The sequence below is a fragment of the Hypomesus transpacificus genome, chromosome 6 (genome assembly GCF_021917145.1).
Source record: "Hypomesus transpacificus isolate Combined female chromosome 6, fHypTra1, whole genome shotgun sequence".
Lineage (NCBI taxonomy): Eukaryota > Metazoa > Chordata > Actinopteri > Osmeriformes > Osmeridae > Hypomesus > Hypomesus transpacificus.
In genome coordinates, this window is record NC_061065.1 from 6,657,945 (window position 1) to 6,672,179 (window position 14,235).

The 14,235-nt window shown below is 48.6% G+C and overlaps 2 protein-coding genes across 4 annotated transcripts; one reads left to right on the top strand and one right to left on the bottom strand.

Annotated features, from left to right (window-relative positions):
- The first annotated feature begins 15 nt into the window (after positions 1-15).
- Positions 16-6,347, top strand: tube1 (tubulin, epsilon 1). 2 transcript variants are annotated; one of them, XM_047022262.1, is made up of 12 exons: positions 21-284; positions 517-590; positions 776-828; positions 943-1,003; positions 1,309-1,424; positions 1,841-1,962; positions 2,341-2,528; positions 2,847-3,019; positions 3,349-3,489; positions 3,960-4,100; positions 5,650-5,824; positions 5,974-6,347. In XM_047022262.1, the coding sequence occupies exons 1-12, from the start codon at positions 260-262 to the stop codon at positions 6,130-6,132; spliced, it is 1,428 nt and encodes a 475-aa protein (XP_046878218.1). In that variant the 5' UTR covers positions 21-259; the 3' UTR covers positions 6,133-6,347. The 2 variants fall into 2 exon arrangements, with proteins under 2 accessions (XP_046878219.1, XP_046878218.1); XM_047022263.1 differs by lacking the exon at positions 3,349-3,489 and having other exon boundaries at positions 16-284.
- Positions 6,348-6,372: 25 nt separating this feature from the next.
- ccn6 (cellular communication network factor 6) lies at positions 6,373-10,539 on the bottom strand. 2 transcript variants are annotated; one of them, XM_047022265.1, is made up of 5 exons: positions 10,420-10,539; positions 8,971-9,256; positions 8,347-8,580; positions 7,527-7,705; positions 6,373-7,101 (listed from the first exon to the last, which is right to left on the bottom strand). In XM_047022265.1, exons 1-5 carry the CDS (start codon positions 10,465-10,467, stop codon positions 6,820-6,822), a joined length of 1,029 nt encoding a protein of 342 aa, XP_046878221.1. In that variant the 5' UTR covers positions 10,468-10,539; the 3' UTR covers positions 6,373-6,819. The 2 variants fall into 2 exon arrangements, with proteins under 2 accessions (XP_046878221.1, XP_046878220.1); XM_047022264.1 differs by having other exon boundaries at positions 7,527-7,726.
- Between the last annotated feature and the right edge of the window lie 3,696 nt (positions 10,540-14,235).

Consider the following 14,235-nt stretch of genomic DNA (forward strand, 5'->3'; position numbering starts at 1 on the left):
TCTTGGGCAAAATGCCATTCTTGTTTCTAAAGTCTAAAATGACTAAATGTGTATGTAAATGTAAGTCAGATACAGGAGTCTGGATGGCGCGTGTTCTGCGCGCGCGCGTTAGTACGTTTCCATGGCAAAACGTAATCAGAGTACGGTGACGCTTCAGCCATGGCGCGGGATCTCAAGCTGCGATTTTTACTATGTGCTGTTTCTAGCTACAAACTAACGAGTAACTTCTAAAAGTTACCGTCCGTGTTGGTTTGCAACAATGACGCAGTCAGTAGTTGTTCAAGGTGAGTGCTTCGCCATGCAACTGAGTAGATACAGTACATTTCGTAGGCTAGGAAACGATTGTGCTACTTCCTTGTTTGGGTCCAGGCATGAGTTAACGTTAGCCTATTGTTTTCTGTTTTTGCTGATAAATCATCGCACATTTTATACCAAAATGAGATCCATTCTAAGACACATTGGCAAGCGGCATACGTTCCTATAATTCAGAACTTTTCTCATTTATAACATTTTCAGTTGGCCAGTGCGGTAACCAAGTAGGATGCAGGTTTTGGGATCTTGCCCTGCGGGAGCATTCCCATGTAAATAAAGTAAGTATAACATGATAGTGTTTGGCATTGCATAAATTAAGTTGGCCAGTGACAGCTGGAGGTGTAATAAAATATGCCCTCAGTACAGGGTAATGTGAGGAAGCGAGTCTGTCTTACCAGACGACATGTTTATCACCTCATCAAACGCCTCTCTAACATCTCTGAAATGTTTTTGTCGGATTTAGAAAGGCATATATGATGAAGCTCTGAGCAGCTTTTTTCGGAATGTTGATTCAGGGTAAGTTCGTCACGCCTTAATACAGTACATCATGGTGGTGACACTTGGGTGCTTGGTGTCCCAAATCGAGTCATTTCTCAGATGTCGACGGTTTTCCTTCTGTTGTTTTTTTAGGAGGAGTGAAAGTGGAGCCCGTGACACCACTGGCGGGAAGATCCAGTCATTGAAAGCCCGGGTAAATAATAAATACATGGCTGTGTGAATAATTCAGCTGTTTGTGTGGGTGTGTTTAGTGTGTGTGTTGCCTGTGTGTGTGCGTGTGTGTTGCCTGTGTGTGTGTTTGGTGTGTGTGTTGCCTGTGTATGTGTGTGTGTGTGTGTTGCCTGTGTGTGTGTTTGGTGTGTGTGTTGCCTGTGTGTGTGTTTGGTGTGTGTGTTGCCTGTGTGTGTGTGTGTTGCCTGTGTGTGTGTTGCCTGTGTGTTTATTCTGTGTTTGTGCGTGTAAGGATGTGTTAGTTCACTGACATGGCCTCCTCCACAGGCCGTCCTGGTGGACATGGAGGAGGGTGTGGTGAACGAGCTGCTTCAGGGGCCCCTGAGGGAGGTGTTCGACACCACCCAGCTCATCACTGACGTATCTGGCTCAGGCAACAACTGGTGAGAGACTGCCCGCCTGTAGGGCGTCTCAAGGGCCAATTATAAAACTATGTGTTATTTCATGCCTCATAACTTTTTATTTTTCACCTTACCCACGGTCTGTTACACATTCGTCACTCGGGGGGGGGGGGGGGCTGTGAAAGGTTGTCTGAGTGCAGCGTGTTTAAGAGAAATCCCTAATATGTATCTGTGCTCGTGGTGTGTCTGGGGAGTCAGGTAGCTGAGCGGGTAGAGCATCAGGCTAGTAATCTGAAGGTTGCCAGTTCGATTCCCGGCCGGTGCAACTGATGTTGTGTCCTTGGGCAAGGCACTTCACCCTACTTGCCTCAGGGAGATTGTCCCTGTACTTACTTTAAGTCGCTCTGGATAAGAGCGTCTGCTAAATGACTAAATGTAAATGTATCTGACCTCTCCAGGGCTGTGGGTCACATGACGTACGGAACAGCTTACAGGGAGCAGATTGTGGAGCAGCTGAGGAAGGCAGCGGAGCATTGTGACTGTCTTCAGTGCTTCTTCCTCATTCACTCCATGGGCGGAGGTGAGGCTCAGGTCCACACTCTGCCACAGGCTCATGTAACAGGGGAGAGTCGCACTGGGCGCAAGTTCACTTCCTCACGGGTCTTTCCCCTCACTGGTCCTCTGACTCGGGAGGGTGACTCCTTGGCAGCTACACCAGAGAAAAGCTAACTTTTATAGACACACAAGCTAGCTTTTCGCTGGGCTGTATTTATACCTCAGGAGTGAGTTTAACCAATCCACATCGGTTACACTCCTCACCTGGTTCCCTCACTCTTCACATTTCAGTTACCGTTCAGACTCCTATATGAGCAGACGTTAGGCCTTCCTGTTCTGTCCTGAGAGCTTATGCTAACGGCTTCCTAGAAGCGTGATGTTGACGTGGGTGATGGTTCCACAGGGACGGGGTCGGGCTTGGGGACGCGTGTGCTGAACATCCTGGAGGAGGAGTTCCCTGAGGTTTGTCGCATCGTCACCTCGGTATACCCCTCTGCTGAGGATGATGTCATCACCTCCCCCTACAACAGCGTCCTGGCCATGCGGGAGCTGACGGAGCACGCAGACTGTGTGTTGCCTGTGGAGAATCAGGTGTGTTTCAGCCAGAGAGCGAGGGAGGGAGACGTGGGAGGCGTGGGAAGTTCTTCTCCAGGGCGTAAAGGGAACCCAGTACAGTGCCAGGCGTGTATTTGGAGGTCAGACCCCCCCTAAACCCCCCCCGTAATTCGCACACGGGGCGTGCGCTTGCTTCTGTGTCTCTGTAGTTCCAGTCGTGTGGTATTGTTGCTCGGCCTTTAGTCATTCACTCTAAGAATAACAGGATTTACAATCTGTCAAGGACGTTAAAATGGATTCCTTCCCTCTGACTCTCATCTGAATGTCTGTTATTTTCCTCATCCCCCCCCGCAGTCATTGGTGGACATTGTTAACAAGATCAAGCACATGAGCTACAGAGCCAGGTCAGGTTCTGTGATAAAGAAAGACTGCACTCTCATCTCTGGCCAGGGGGGTGTCAGCGGGGCGGAGAAGCCCTTTGATGCCATGAACAACATCGTGGCTAACCTGCTCCTCAACATCACTAGGTACGGGAGACAGCGTCTATCTGTGGCCCTGGAGTGACGTTAGTCTGTATTTGGTGGCAGGATCTCTCTCTCTCCTGTCCCTCCTTTCCTTTGAGTGTGTGTGTGTGTGTGTGAAGAAAAGTTTCTCCCCAAAAACTTAGATAAGTTTGAAAAAAGATTTTACTTTCACTCCTTAAACCTTTTACACAAATATCTGTATTTTCAAGCCAGGCTCGTTGCTTTAGCTTTAACACACCCAGCGGTAGTCGGGGAACGTGTTCTCTATGTTACAGGGCTGTTTAGTTCCCACTGTGTGATTCCTAGCGGCGTCTGTGTCTTACCTCTCGTAGCTCAGCTCGTTTTGAAGGATCCCTCAACATGGATCTGAATGAGATAGCCATGAACCTGGTTCCCTTCCCTCGTCTGCACTACCTGGTGCCCAGCCTCACCCCCCTGTACACCCTGGCTGATGTCAACATCCCCACAAGAAGGTCTGTCTGACCTGTCTGTCTGTTTGTCCTGTCTGTCTGACCTGCTGGCTTTGTTTGCTCTGCCTGAATGGTGTTCTCCGTGCCTGTCTTGTCTGTCCCCTACTACTATGTTTTGACACTGTATTTGGTTGGACTTTTCTGGAACTTGGGGGTGGAATACGGAATGTTCAGAGCTCCTCCACCTCCCTCTCTACGTCCTTTGTTGACTGCAGTCGACATCTGTCGAACCCACGTTGTCCTGATAGTACCTGACTACAACACAGGATGAAAAGGATCACCCCAGTCTCGATTTAAAATTTCTCACTAATCGTGGTGTCTGAGTATCGTGTCGGGTTTAAAAGAAGGAAGCGCCGTCTGTGCCGACACTCCTTTTCACACCCTTCTACCCAGTCCACATCCGATCCAAACAAAGTCTCGAGGCAGGATGTTAATCCCTCTGATCCGCCTGTCTGTCTCCTGCATGTGCCCAGGCTAGATCAGATGTTCACGGACGCCTTCAGTAAAGACCACCAGCTCCTCCAGGCCGACCCCAGACACAGCCTCTACCTGGCCTGTGCCCTCCTGGTCCGCGGGGACGTGAAAGTGTCTGACCTCCGCAGGAACATCGAGAGGTCAGAAAACAGACGCCTCCGCTACTCCTTCATACATCCTCTCCCCTTGATCACTTGGAGGGCAGGCAATGTTGTGAGGGGGGGGGGGGGGGGAGGGGAGGGGGCGGGGGGGGAGGGGGCAGGGGAGGGGGGGGGCAGGGGAGGGGGAAGGGGAGGGGGAGGGGGAGGGGGAAGGGGAGGGGAGGGGGGAGGGGAGGGGGCAGGGGAGGGGGGAGGGGAGGGGGAAGGGGAGGGGGGAGGGGAGGGGGGAGGGGAGGGGGGAGGGGAAGGGGAGGGGAGGGGGGAGGGGAGGGGGAGGGGGCAGGGGAGGGGGCAGGGGAGGGGGGAGGGGAAGGGGAAGGGGAAGGGGAGGGGGGAGGGGAGGGGGCAGGGGAGGGGGCAGGGGAGGGGGCAGGGGTGTTGCTAGTTCTGGCTGTTCACCCACAGCCCCACTGATGACCTTCCCAGCAGCCCCGGCTCACAGAGCAGCCATTCACCCCACGCTGCTGCTGCTGCCATGTATGCTAAGCAGACACTCATCATGACTGGCTTATTGAGCTCCTGCCTCCTCCCCTTTCACCCACCCACCCACTCCCTCGCCCAGTCCCCCTCTCTCCTGTGCAGACCTTGTTTTTTTTTATGCATATGGCACGTTGTCAAGAGTAACAGAAACCGGAGCCAGTTTGAGAGCACATGCCTGTGTGTGTTTGTGGTTTATATGAAGGGGAAAAACGTTCCTCAGTAGAGCAAGTATGCAAGTGTATAGACTCTGGTGGCAACGGGAGCCTACATACATTAATGGCTTATAGAATTCTTCCCAGCAGGCTAGTTTAGGATTTTAGCCCTCCCAGCTTAGGCTGGCGTCTGTTCTACTGTACTTTACCTTCACCCAGAAGCACCCAGATGTGTTCCAGACTGAGGCCTACGCTGAGTAGGTCCCTGTCATGTGTTCCAGACTGAGGCCTACGCTGAGTAGGTCCCTGTCATGTGTTCCAGACTGAGGCCTACGCTGAGTAGGTCACTGTCATGTGTTCCAGACTGAGGCCTATGCTGAGTAGGTCCCTGTCATGTGTTACAGACTGAGGCCTACGCTGAGTAGGTCCCTGTCTTGTGTTCCAGACTGAGGCCTACGCTGAGTAGGTCACTGTCATGTGTTCCAGACTGAGGCCTACGCTGAGTAGGTCCCTGTCATGTATTCCAGACTGAGGCCTACGCTGAGTAGGTCCCTGTCATGTGTTCCAGACTGAGGCCTACGCTGAGTAGGTCCCTGTCATGTGTTCCAGACTGAGGCCTACGCTGAGTAGGTCCCTGTCATGTGTTCCAGACTGAGGCCTACGCTGAGTAGGTCACTGTCATGTGTTCCAGACTGAGGCCTACGCTGAGTAGGTCCCTGTCATGTGTTCCAGACTGAGGCCTACGCTGAGTAGATCACTGTCATGTGTTCCAGACTGAGGCCTATGCTGAGTAGGTCCCTGTCATGTGTTCCAGACTGAGGCCTACGCTGAGTAGGTCCCTGTCTTGTGTTCCAGACTGAGGCCTACACTGAGTAGGTCCCTGTCATGTGTTCCAGACTGAGGCCTACGCTGCCCTTCGTCTCCTGGAACCAGGAGGGCTGGAAGACAGGCCTGTGCTCAGTGCCCCCTGTGGGCCACTCGCACTCCCTGCTGGCTCTGGCCAACAACACCTGCGTGAAGCTCACCTTCGTGGAGCTCCGAGAACGCTTCACCAAGCTCTACAGGAAGAAGGTACCTCCACCAGCCCGACTCCCAGCCCCGACTCCCAGCCCCGACTCCCAGCCCCAACTCCCAGCATGCCTGGCGGCGGGCAGGTCGTCAGACAGCAGGAAGTGTGTTCAGTTTTTTTAACAGGATGTGGTGGTGGGTGTCTGTTTCAGGCTCACTTGCACCACTACCTCCAGGTGGATGGGGTGGAGCAGGGCTGCTTCACCGAGGCTGTAGCCTCCCTCAGCTCTCTGATCGAGGAGTACAGTCAGCTGGACGCCACCAAGGGGCACCTGACGCCGGACACCCCCAGACTCAACATGGCGTCCTGAGAGGCCGGGTTGGTCCGCACGTGTTAGGAGAGAGCTGAGTGAAACATAGGGTTTGTGTATGTTTGTCTACTGTGATATTGTATAGTTGTAAATAACTGATGAAACAAGTGTTTTTGTACAGTTTTCTTTTTTTTATAAGTTACAAAGGTTATTTTTTACCTTTCACTGTAAATTGTTTTACTTGGATTTATGTCAAAATAAATACATGCAAAGTTGTTGCTGAGTATTCATGCAATCAAACAGGTTAATTCTTGAGGATGCAGGAATTCAGAGTATCTGTATAACAACATTAACAATTTGAACAACTGACTTATCTGACAATTGACAAAATATCACAATTACAATGATTACTACTATTACCTGCTCGTCCAAAATGTGAAATATGACTGAAGCAGTCTCTGAGGTTTCATCTGTGTGTTTCATTCAGACTGAATGTACCAGCAAGCTCCCTTAACTCCACCTCCCTAGTTATCCTTCTGTGCACACACTTCGTTGAGGTTCTATGTTTTTTTTAACTTTCCATTTTGGAACACTGTCAGCCTGAGAACACTGGCATAGTTCAGGAAGACAACCAAACCACGCCTCGGGTCCAGTTCTCCAGACCTCCATGACTAACACTGGGGTCTAGAGGCCAGGCCCAGGTTAGTGTCCTTAAGGCTTGGAATCAAGCAGTTAGCCCGGAGAGTTCTAAAGGAAGCGCAGCTCTGAGAACATGTCCTCTGGGTCGTTGCATTTCTTCTGGCACACACAGGAAGTGATCCACTGCATCTTCCAGCGAACGTTGTTGCCGCCCTTGCAGCTGAAGCTGACTGTCACCATGCTGGCCTTGTTGGGGACACAGCACCGCTTGTCTTTGCAGACGCCGCAGTAGGTGGGACGGTACTTCCTGATGCTGGTGCAGCCAGACAGAGTCAACTTCTCTGCTTTCTTAGCCTGGAACTTGGGCCGGCATGTCTTACCTTTTGGAATCTGGAAATAAAACGAGCAGAGTTACATTAATCTTCTTCATAGGTATTTTTTTTTTCCATTGCATGTTTACTGAAATGCATGTACCTTCTTCAGTTATCCAATGCATGTGGATGGGTATTTCCAGTATGACATCTCAAGCCTGTTCTATTTTTCACCACCCGACAGTATATCACTGGCAGGCATGGACATGCAGGGCCACTTCTACATTACAGTTGTTTCAACAGATCCCATGTCAACACCCCAATCGAGGGATGCTCATGTAACAGACTTCGCGCCACCGTCGGAGGTACACACGGGCCACGTTCGCTCTCATCCGGGTTCGAAACCCGCCACCCCCCCGTCTCCTCAATTGAGCCCACTCCCAGCCACACCAACAAAAACCTAGCGATCCGCTGGCCAATCCTCCGGACTGCGTCTCCACTCACCTTCCTCTTCAGGGCCTTCAGCTGACTCTGCTGGCACGGCCTCAGCAGGCACAGACGGCGGTCCTTCCTCATCTCACACTTGCCGTTGTCGTTGTTGACACGGACGGAGATGCCCAGGCCGCAGGTCTTGGAGCAGGGGCTCCATGGAGTGGTCTGGATCAGGCAGTTCTTCTTCCAGGCTAAAGGAGGATCCCTGTAAGCTTTCAGTATTACAGTTAAATGGCACCGTGTCGACACTCGGCCCGGGCCTGGACGAAGTCACGCCATGCCACTGCACATTTCGCTCACAACTAATCCAGATAGATAGTTTGAGCAGACAGTCAAATTATCTTTAGACACGCCAAGGTGCTTAACAAGAACCTCTTTATGAATTTGAAGGCGTAGTTGCTTTATCCTGTCAATGTTCTCTCAATGCACCAGTGATTGAAGTCATATATAATTTCTCTCCAATACCACTATTTAAAAAAAAAAAACTGGTAGCTCTGTCTACTCAGGTTCCCTAAAACCAGGATGAGTCTTATTCTGCAAGCCCAGCCAAGTAAAGCAAGTCAACTTTAAATACTGTACATCAAAGCATACTTGAAAGAGGCCTTTGGGGCTTTTGATTTGAAAGTGAGTAGGGTGCTCTCAATGGGTGTTCACAAACGGGTCCACCCAGCCCTCTGCCGACCACATACAGCCACACTGTGCCCCTTCTCTCTGCTCCCCCACCAAAATAACCAAACACACCTCCTCCCACTCCCAGCTTTGACAGCAATTAGAATTCCAGGCCATACAAGCTGGCGATTCTCCTTGTGGGTTTTTCTCTACAAACACACACCTGGCATGGCTATGTAGCTTGTATCCTGCTGGTTCTTCCTGGGGTCCTGGGAGCTGCGGAGGCCAGCCGGCATCAGAGGAGCGTGGCCTTGGAGGCCAGCGGGTTTCTGGGCGAAGGCAGGGGTGCAGCCGATGGCCCCTGCGATGCATGTGCACTTATACAAGGGGCTGGGCTGGAAGGCCTGTCCGTTATCGTAGTGGGCTCCATTCAGATCACACCCCACAGCCATCATGTCTGAGAGGAGGAGAGGATAGAGATCATGTGACTGCTTCATGTGCTGCTCATAGTGTTCTTGTGGCGATACTGGGTTTCAGAGCAAGGCTTTAGGATTACAGTGTGTAACCTCTGCAATGTCCTTTGATAGCTGATTAAATTATGAGTTACTGTGCCGTTCAGTGATATGAATCTAGCTACAGGTTTGTGCATATCCCAATACTCGCTATGCAAAGTCGGGCGATAGCTTATAACAAATTGTTTGTAGTATGACTCAGCACGTGTTTTGCTAGGCTCTCCGAATTGCGGTGAAAACACGCCATTCATTACCTAGCTCAGTCGGTCAACTAGGGGCTACATGAAAAGTTTAGATTTTGTGTGCGAAAAGCAGCAAACGTCAGAATCACTCACAGGCGCAGACTCCGACCTCGAAGCGGGGCTTGTCCCCCGAGAAGTCACAGTACATGCTCTTGTGGGGGTCACAGACGTCCCTCTCGTTACACGCGTCCCCGACCTGTCGGGCGCAGCTCTTGCAGCAGCCACATCCGTCCAGCACGGAGCTGACCCCCGGGGCACACTGAGGCTTGGCACTGCACTTACAGGGCCATTGGCAGAACTGCCGCCTCTCAACAACAGCCCTGCTCTCCCTCGGAGCTGCCAGCTGCTGACCATGGTGGTTCTGCGCCCTGCATAGATACTGGAGTGGTGGGATATACTGGGTTAATATCACAGTAACACAGTCAAATAAATATGATATAAAAGTAAATTACCTCTTTTATTTGTTAAAGGAACAATATCTCTCAGGCAAATTTCTGTAACAATACACGAGAGAGTTTCTGGGGGGTTTAAAGGAGGCAAGACTGTTTTATAAATATATTTTTATGTGATTATCATTTCAGGTCTTGGATCTGCAATGACCAAGGCCAGAGTTTTCAGCAGCCCCCACTAGACATCAGGCCAACAGTCTGAGGGACTTGGTGAATAGACATACTCTATCTAGAGTCTTGTCAGGAGGTACATTAACTCAGAAACCAAGTGTTGTGCTACAGTATGTTGCTAATACCTTGTTCTACACTTTCTGAAAATGTGATGGATATGGTTTAAACCTAGATGAAGCTTTCAACCCCTGAGATGGCTGCCAACATATAGTTCCTTTGTACTGTACATAAGAAATAGTTGGCATTCACTGTAAATTCTCAAAGGAAAAAACACCCAAATGACAAAACAAACGTAAGAACTAGTCCTTCTAACCTGAAATCATTGCAATGTACATATCAACGTTGTTTTTTGTATGTGCTGTGATGCAATCCCTGTGTCCTCATGGGCTGCCTGACACTGCCCTGCTTCCCAGGGCCACCCTGGGTTATGCCAAAAATCTGAAGCCTTTCTGTCAGGTTTACAGAATGAGCTCATTTTAAAGTGTGAAAACGGATCTACGGAGACCGTTGGAAACACAGGTCACCAGGCTCTCTTTTACTTAGTGTTCAATGGGAACAGAAAACAGCAACGTTTTTTTTGTATTTCCCCACTACTACACCACACCCTGTATAAGCCTAAAAAATGTTCCACCAACAGAAGCATGCATTCAAAACAAACCCTAGTGTTGAAAACAGAAAAGAAAGACCACCATTTTCCTTAACCATTTAAAATCCAACTCAGACAAGGACTATCCCCCTCTGTACGACTGACACACTACACTCTGAGATTTGGCTGCTACTGTCTACCTCCAGGGCATGTCTTCAACACTTACGCACAGAAAGCAAGTGTTGAGTCACACACCAAGCTGTCTGTCTTGTCAGAGAAGTTGGAAGCTCAGCTTGTCTTGATATTGTGAGGCGAGAGGACAGCCGAGGCACTTACCTGCTGTGCAAGGAAGACCAGGAGGGATTGGCAGAGGAGTGATAGCATCTTATAAGTAATCAGGTTTGTATGAGCTCCAGGAGCAGGAGAGACAGATGACTGGGAAGGAGGGATTGAGGGAAGGGGGAACAGGAATGGGAAAGAGCACAGGGGGAGTGTGACCGAGGCAGCCGACCTACAGTAGAGAGGCACAAAGACACCCTCTGTCTCCTCTCCAAACACACCTTTCGGTAGCTCGCTAATCCAAAGGAGACATATTTGTCTTCATAAACGCTGGCGTTCTCCCAGACCCAAGCCTACTCTACTTGTTAGGTCTGTAGACTTACCAAGCATTCTTAGATCCGAATAATCATTTCATATGTAATCATGTATGTGGTTAACTTTTGTAATAGAAACTGTGATAGTCAAAGCTAGATAAACTGTTTGCCATAGTCTTGTTTGGCAATACGTACAGTAGGGTATGTTTGATAAATAGAGTTTGTGTTGAGTGGTCATGAGAAGTTTTACTGCCATCTCATCAATGAGTGTGTAGTGTGAGTGTAGGTGCACATGACGTTGTGTCCTTGGGCAAGACACTTCACCCTACTTGCCTCGGGGGGAATGTCCCTGTACTTACTGTAAGTCGCTCTGAATAAGAGCGTCTGCTAAATAACTAAATATAAATGTTGAGCATGTCCCAGTTTTGGTGGAGCACATAATATTTGTGTTCACATTCCTTCCCTATTTACACTGGGTAGGTTCCACTTTGAGCCTGTGTGACACCTTCAGGTCGCACAGCAGAGAGCCGTTAACACTCAGAAGGACAGAGCTGTAGCCTAAATCCTATGGCACATTTTCTCTACCTGAAAAACAACATCCCTAGTAAATCAAACGCACCCTAGCGGACTATTAAATGATGTGCCCCCTAAAGAGTCAGGTGGCTGAGCAGGTAGAGCATCGGGCTAGTAATCTGAGGGTTGCCAGTTCAATTCCCGGCCGGTGCACATGACGTTGTGTCCTTGGGCAAAGTACTTCACCCTACTTGCCTCGGGGAGAATGTCCCTGTACTTACTGTAAGTCGCTCTGGATAAGAGTGTCTGCTAAATGACTAAATGTTAGTGTAAAAAAAACGGTCTGTTTTGCTTTTATGTCAGAGGAAGCATTGGTTAGGGGAGACTACAGACAGTTTAAGATCATGAATTGTGTGAAGGCTAAGAGTTGTTTTACATTTCAATTTGAGAGGTGATAAAATCACCTCCCCCAGCTCCCTCCTTCCTCCCCCATCTCCCTCCTTCCTCCCCCATCTCCCCTCCTCTCAAGCCCCAGTTCCCTCATTCCCTCCCACCTACTCATACTGTCTTATAAGGTCTGAAGGGAATCATGATGATGCAGTCCCACAGTCACCTCCTGACGACCACGGTCCACGGCAGATTTCCTTCATGTCTCAATCTCGGCTGTCTACTTTCTTGGACTCTTGGTGGGGTTCCAGGTAACTTAAACTAAAATAACTGTGAAAATTATTGAGTGTGTGTGTGTGTGTGGGGGTGAAAGTAAGAGCGTTACACAAGCACCTTATATGTGACTTACACAAGGAGCGTATCTGTTGAAAGTATGCCAAGCTGTTTAAAATGAAGGCAGGACTAGGCCTATGGAAAGCTACACCACCCTCAGCAAATTTGACGGCACAACATTTCGACTCCCTTCCTCCTGTCTGTAATACCTTTCTTATATTAAACAACAGTACGTGAGGTCATTACGACGACGTTAATAACGCCGTGTTATGATTTTTTGTGTGGAAAATGTATGTTTTGAATAAATTCAATAGACATACTCCGTATTCCGTATCATCCATTATCAATCAAAGGCTAAACAAAAATCGTACAGTTTTCATGAAAGTGCGTTTCTTAAGGCACCATCCACGTCACCATGTGCCAATATAGCCCGTCAGGTCATTGAAACAGTACACCACGCATCTAGTTTTGTAACACATAACAGTAGGCCTATGTAATTGCTTGTTGCATAAAGTGTTAAGTTTGTTCCACTAGGGGGTGCGCGTCCCCGCTGTAGTGTGTGTGACGACCGGTTTCATAAGTTGCACTCCGTTTTAAATAATTGGTTTTGTGAAAATGAGTTGCCTACCGGAACACCACTCAACTTATTCTGGAGTTTCAACTAAATAAATGAACTTATTTGAAGTCGTTGATGCCTTCATAGTCTAAGGTTTACCTCGACTGATCATTATTTAACGATCATCATTTGCACAAGTGATTGTCACTTTTATGCCATAGCTTGTATTTGTCTTCTGCAGGTTGTCTGAAGGTACGACAAAAAATACTACAGGTAAAGTGGAGAATATTTGTACCTAATTTCTCTTACACAACCATAACAATAAAACACGTGCAAGATTCGGTTGAAATGCGGAACGCTCGAGCCCATTTCATAAACTTGTAACGGTTCAAATCGTGTTTTCTATTATTACTTTCTGCTCTGTATATGATTGATGACTTGACAGTTGGAGTAATTATTTTCTTACATCTTTCCAACAGAAGCTGTAAAGTGGATGTTAAATAAGCGCAGTTAAACACCCTGGAGTTAAACTCAATCAGGGCGCGTGCACAACACATCTTGCCATTCCCAGCTGTCCACGCGAACATTCCCCCACAGGCAGGTGAACCCAAAGGGACATTCCAGGATTACACACCGCACGCTAATAAAATACAGTTATCACACCTTTTCATGGTGCATCACCAAAGAAAAATATTTTCCTGTTGACTGCCTCCATAGAAGAAGTAAACATACCAAATCATCCCGTTATGTGCGGTAATTACATCATGGGAGTCACGTGGGCTTTCATAAACGAGGTTTATGAAAGGATGGAAAGTGAATTATGTAAGTGTGTTTTAACATTTTTATGAGATCGAGTAATATCAATTTAAAATGAGTACTGCTATAAAATATCTAAATGTGCCTGCCACACATTCTGTCTTACAAAATCCTAGGTAAGAATGAATAAGGCCATTCAACCCGGATCAGACTGTTAAAACATTTGTCGAAGAACGAAATCTGTTGGTGTAATCGGTGTTACCCATTAGTACCCCCATCCTCCCACACTGGGATGCAAACTTAGCCCCAAGACTAACCAGCGGTACTTGATAACCTGCCTGACACACACATAAACACCCAAACCCTGATGCACACACAAACACGCTTTCTTCGCTTACTTAGTCTTCACATCCATCCCAAGCAAACTTGATCCAGTGGTAGGAGTCTAACATATGCTGCTTTCGACTTGGGTCAGGTTATTGGAATTTCCTTCTTCATTCCACATCCTTGCCACAAACCTCTTCAATTACTGCGACTAAGAGGAGTGTAGACTGTTTCCAAGATCATTAATCCCCAAAACAGCTATGACATGCTGCTGCTGTCTTTCTGTCTCTCTCTCTCTCTCTCTCTCTCTCTCTCTCTCTCTCTCTTTCTCTCTCTCTCTCTCTCAATTTTATCTGCATATCTTATTTGATAAAAAAAGCTCTTATTAGTGTTTCGGTTGGATAATGTCTATCAGACACACGGCCATGTTTCACAGTCGGCCATGTTTCACAGTCTCAGCAGCTCAACTCGAAAGCAGGGGGTCAGTGTTCCCCTCTTAGCAGCCAGCCCAGGTCTTTGCATCTACGTGTTGGTGCAGAATGGCACGGTCTACAACAGAGAAATCTCTCCCACCCTGCCCGCCTCAGTGACCAACCCAAGGGTCTGGCAGGCTGTACCTAGTGCACTCCACCCTCTGATTCGTACTGTCGGATCTGTAGGCCTTCAGCCAACATGCCCTCACTATAAATA

Excerpts from the sequence above, each read along its gene's own strand:
- tube1 (XM_047022262.1), top strand. The coding sequence starts at position 260 with ATGACGCAGTCAGTAGTTGTTCAAG. Across the intron at positions 4,101-5,649 it reads CTCCGCAGGAACATCGAGAG|ACTGAGGCCTACGCTGCCCT; the intron begins GTCAGAAAACAG and ends CATGTGTTCCAG. Across the intron at positions 5,825-5,973 it reads CCAAGCTCTACAGGAAGAAG|GCTCACTTGCACCACTACCT; the intron begins GTACCTCCACCA and ends TGTCTGTTTCAG.
- ccn6 (XM_047022264.1), bottom strand. The coding sequence starts at position 10,467 with ATGCTATCACTCCTCTGCCAATCCCTCCTGGTCTTCCTTGCACAGCAG. Across the intron at positions 9,257-10,419 it reads TGGTCTTCCTTGCACAGCAG|TATCTATGCAGGGCGCAGAA; the intron begins GTAAGTGCCTCG and ends CCACCACTCCAG. Across the intron at positions 8,581-8,970 it reads CGAGGTCGGAGTCTGCGCCT|ACATGATGGCTGTGGGGTGT; the intron begins GTGAGTGATTCT and ends TCCTCCTCTCAG.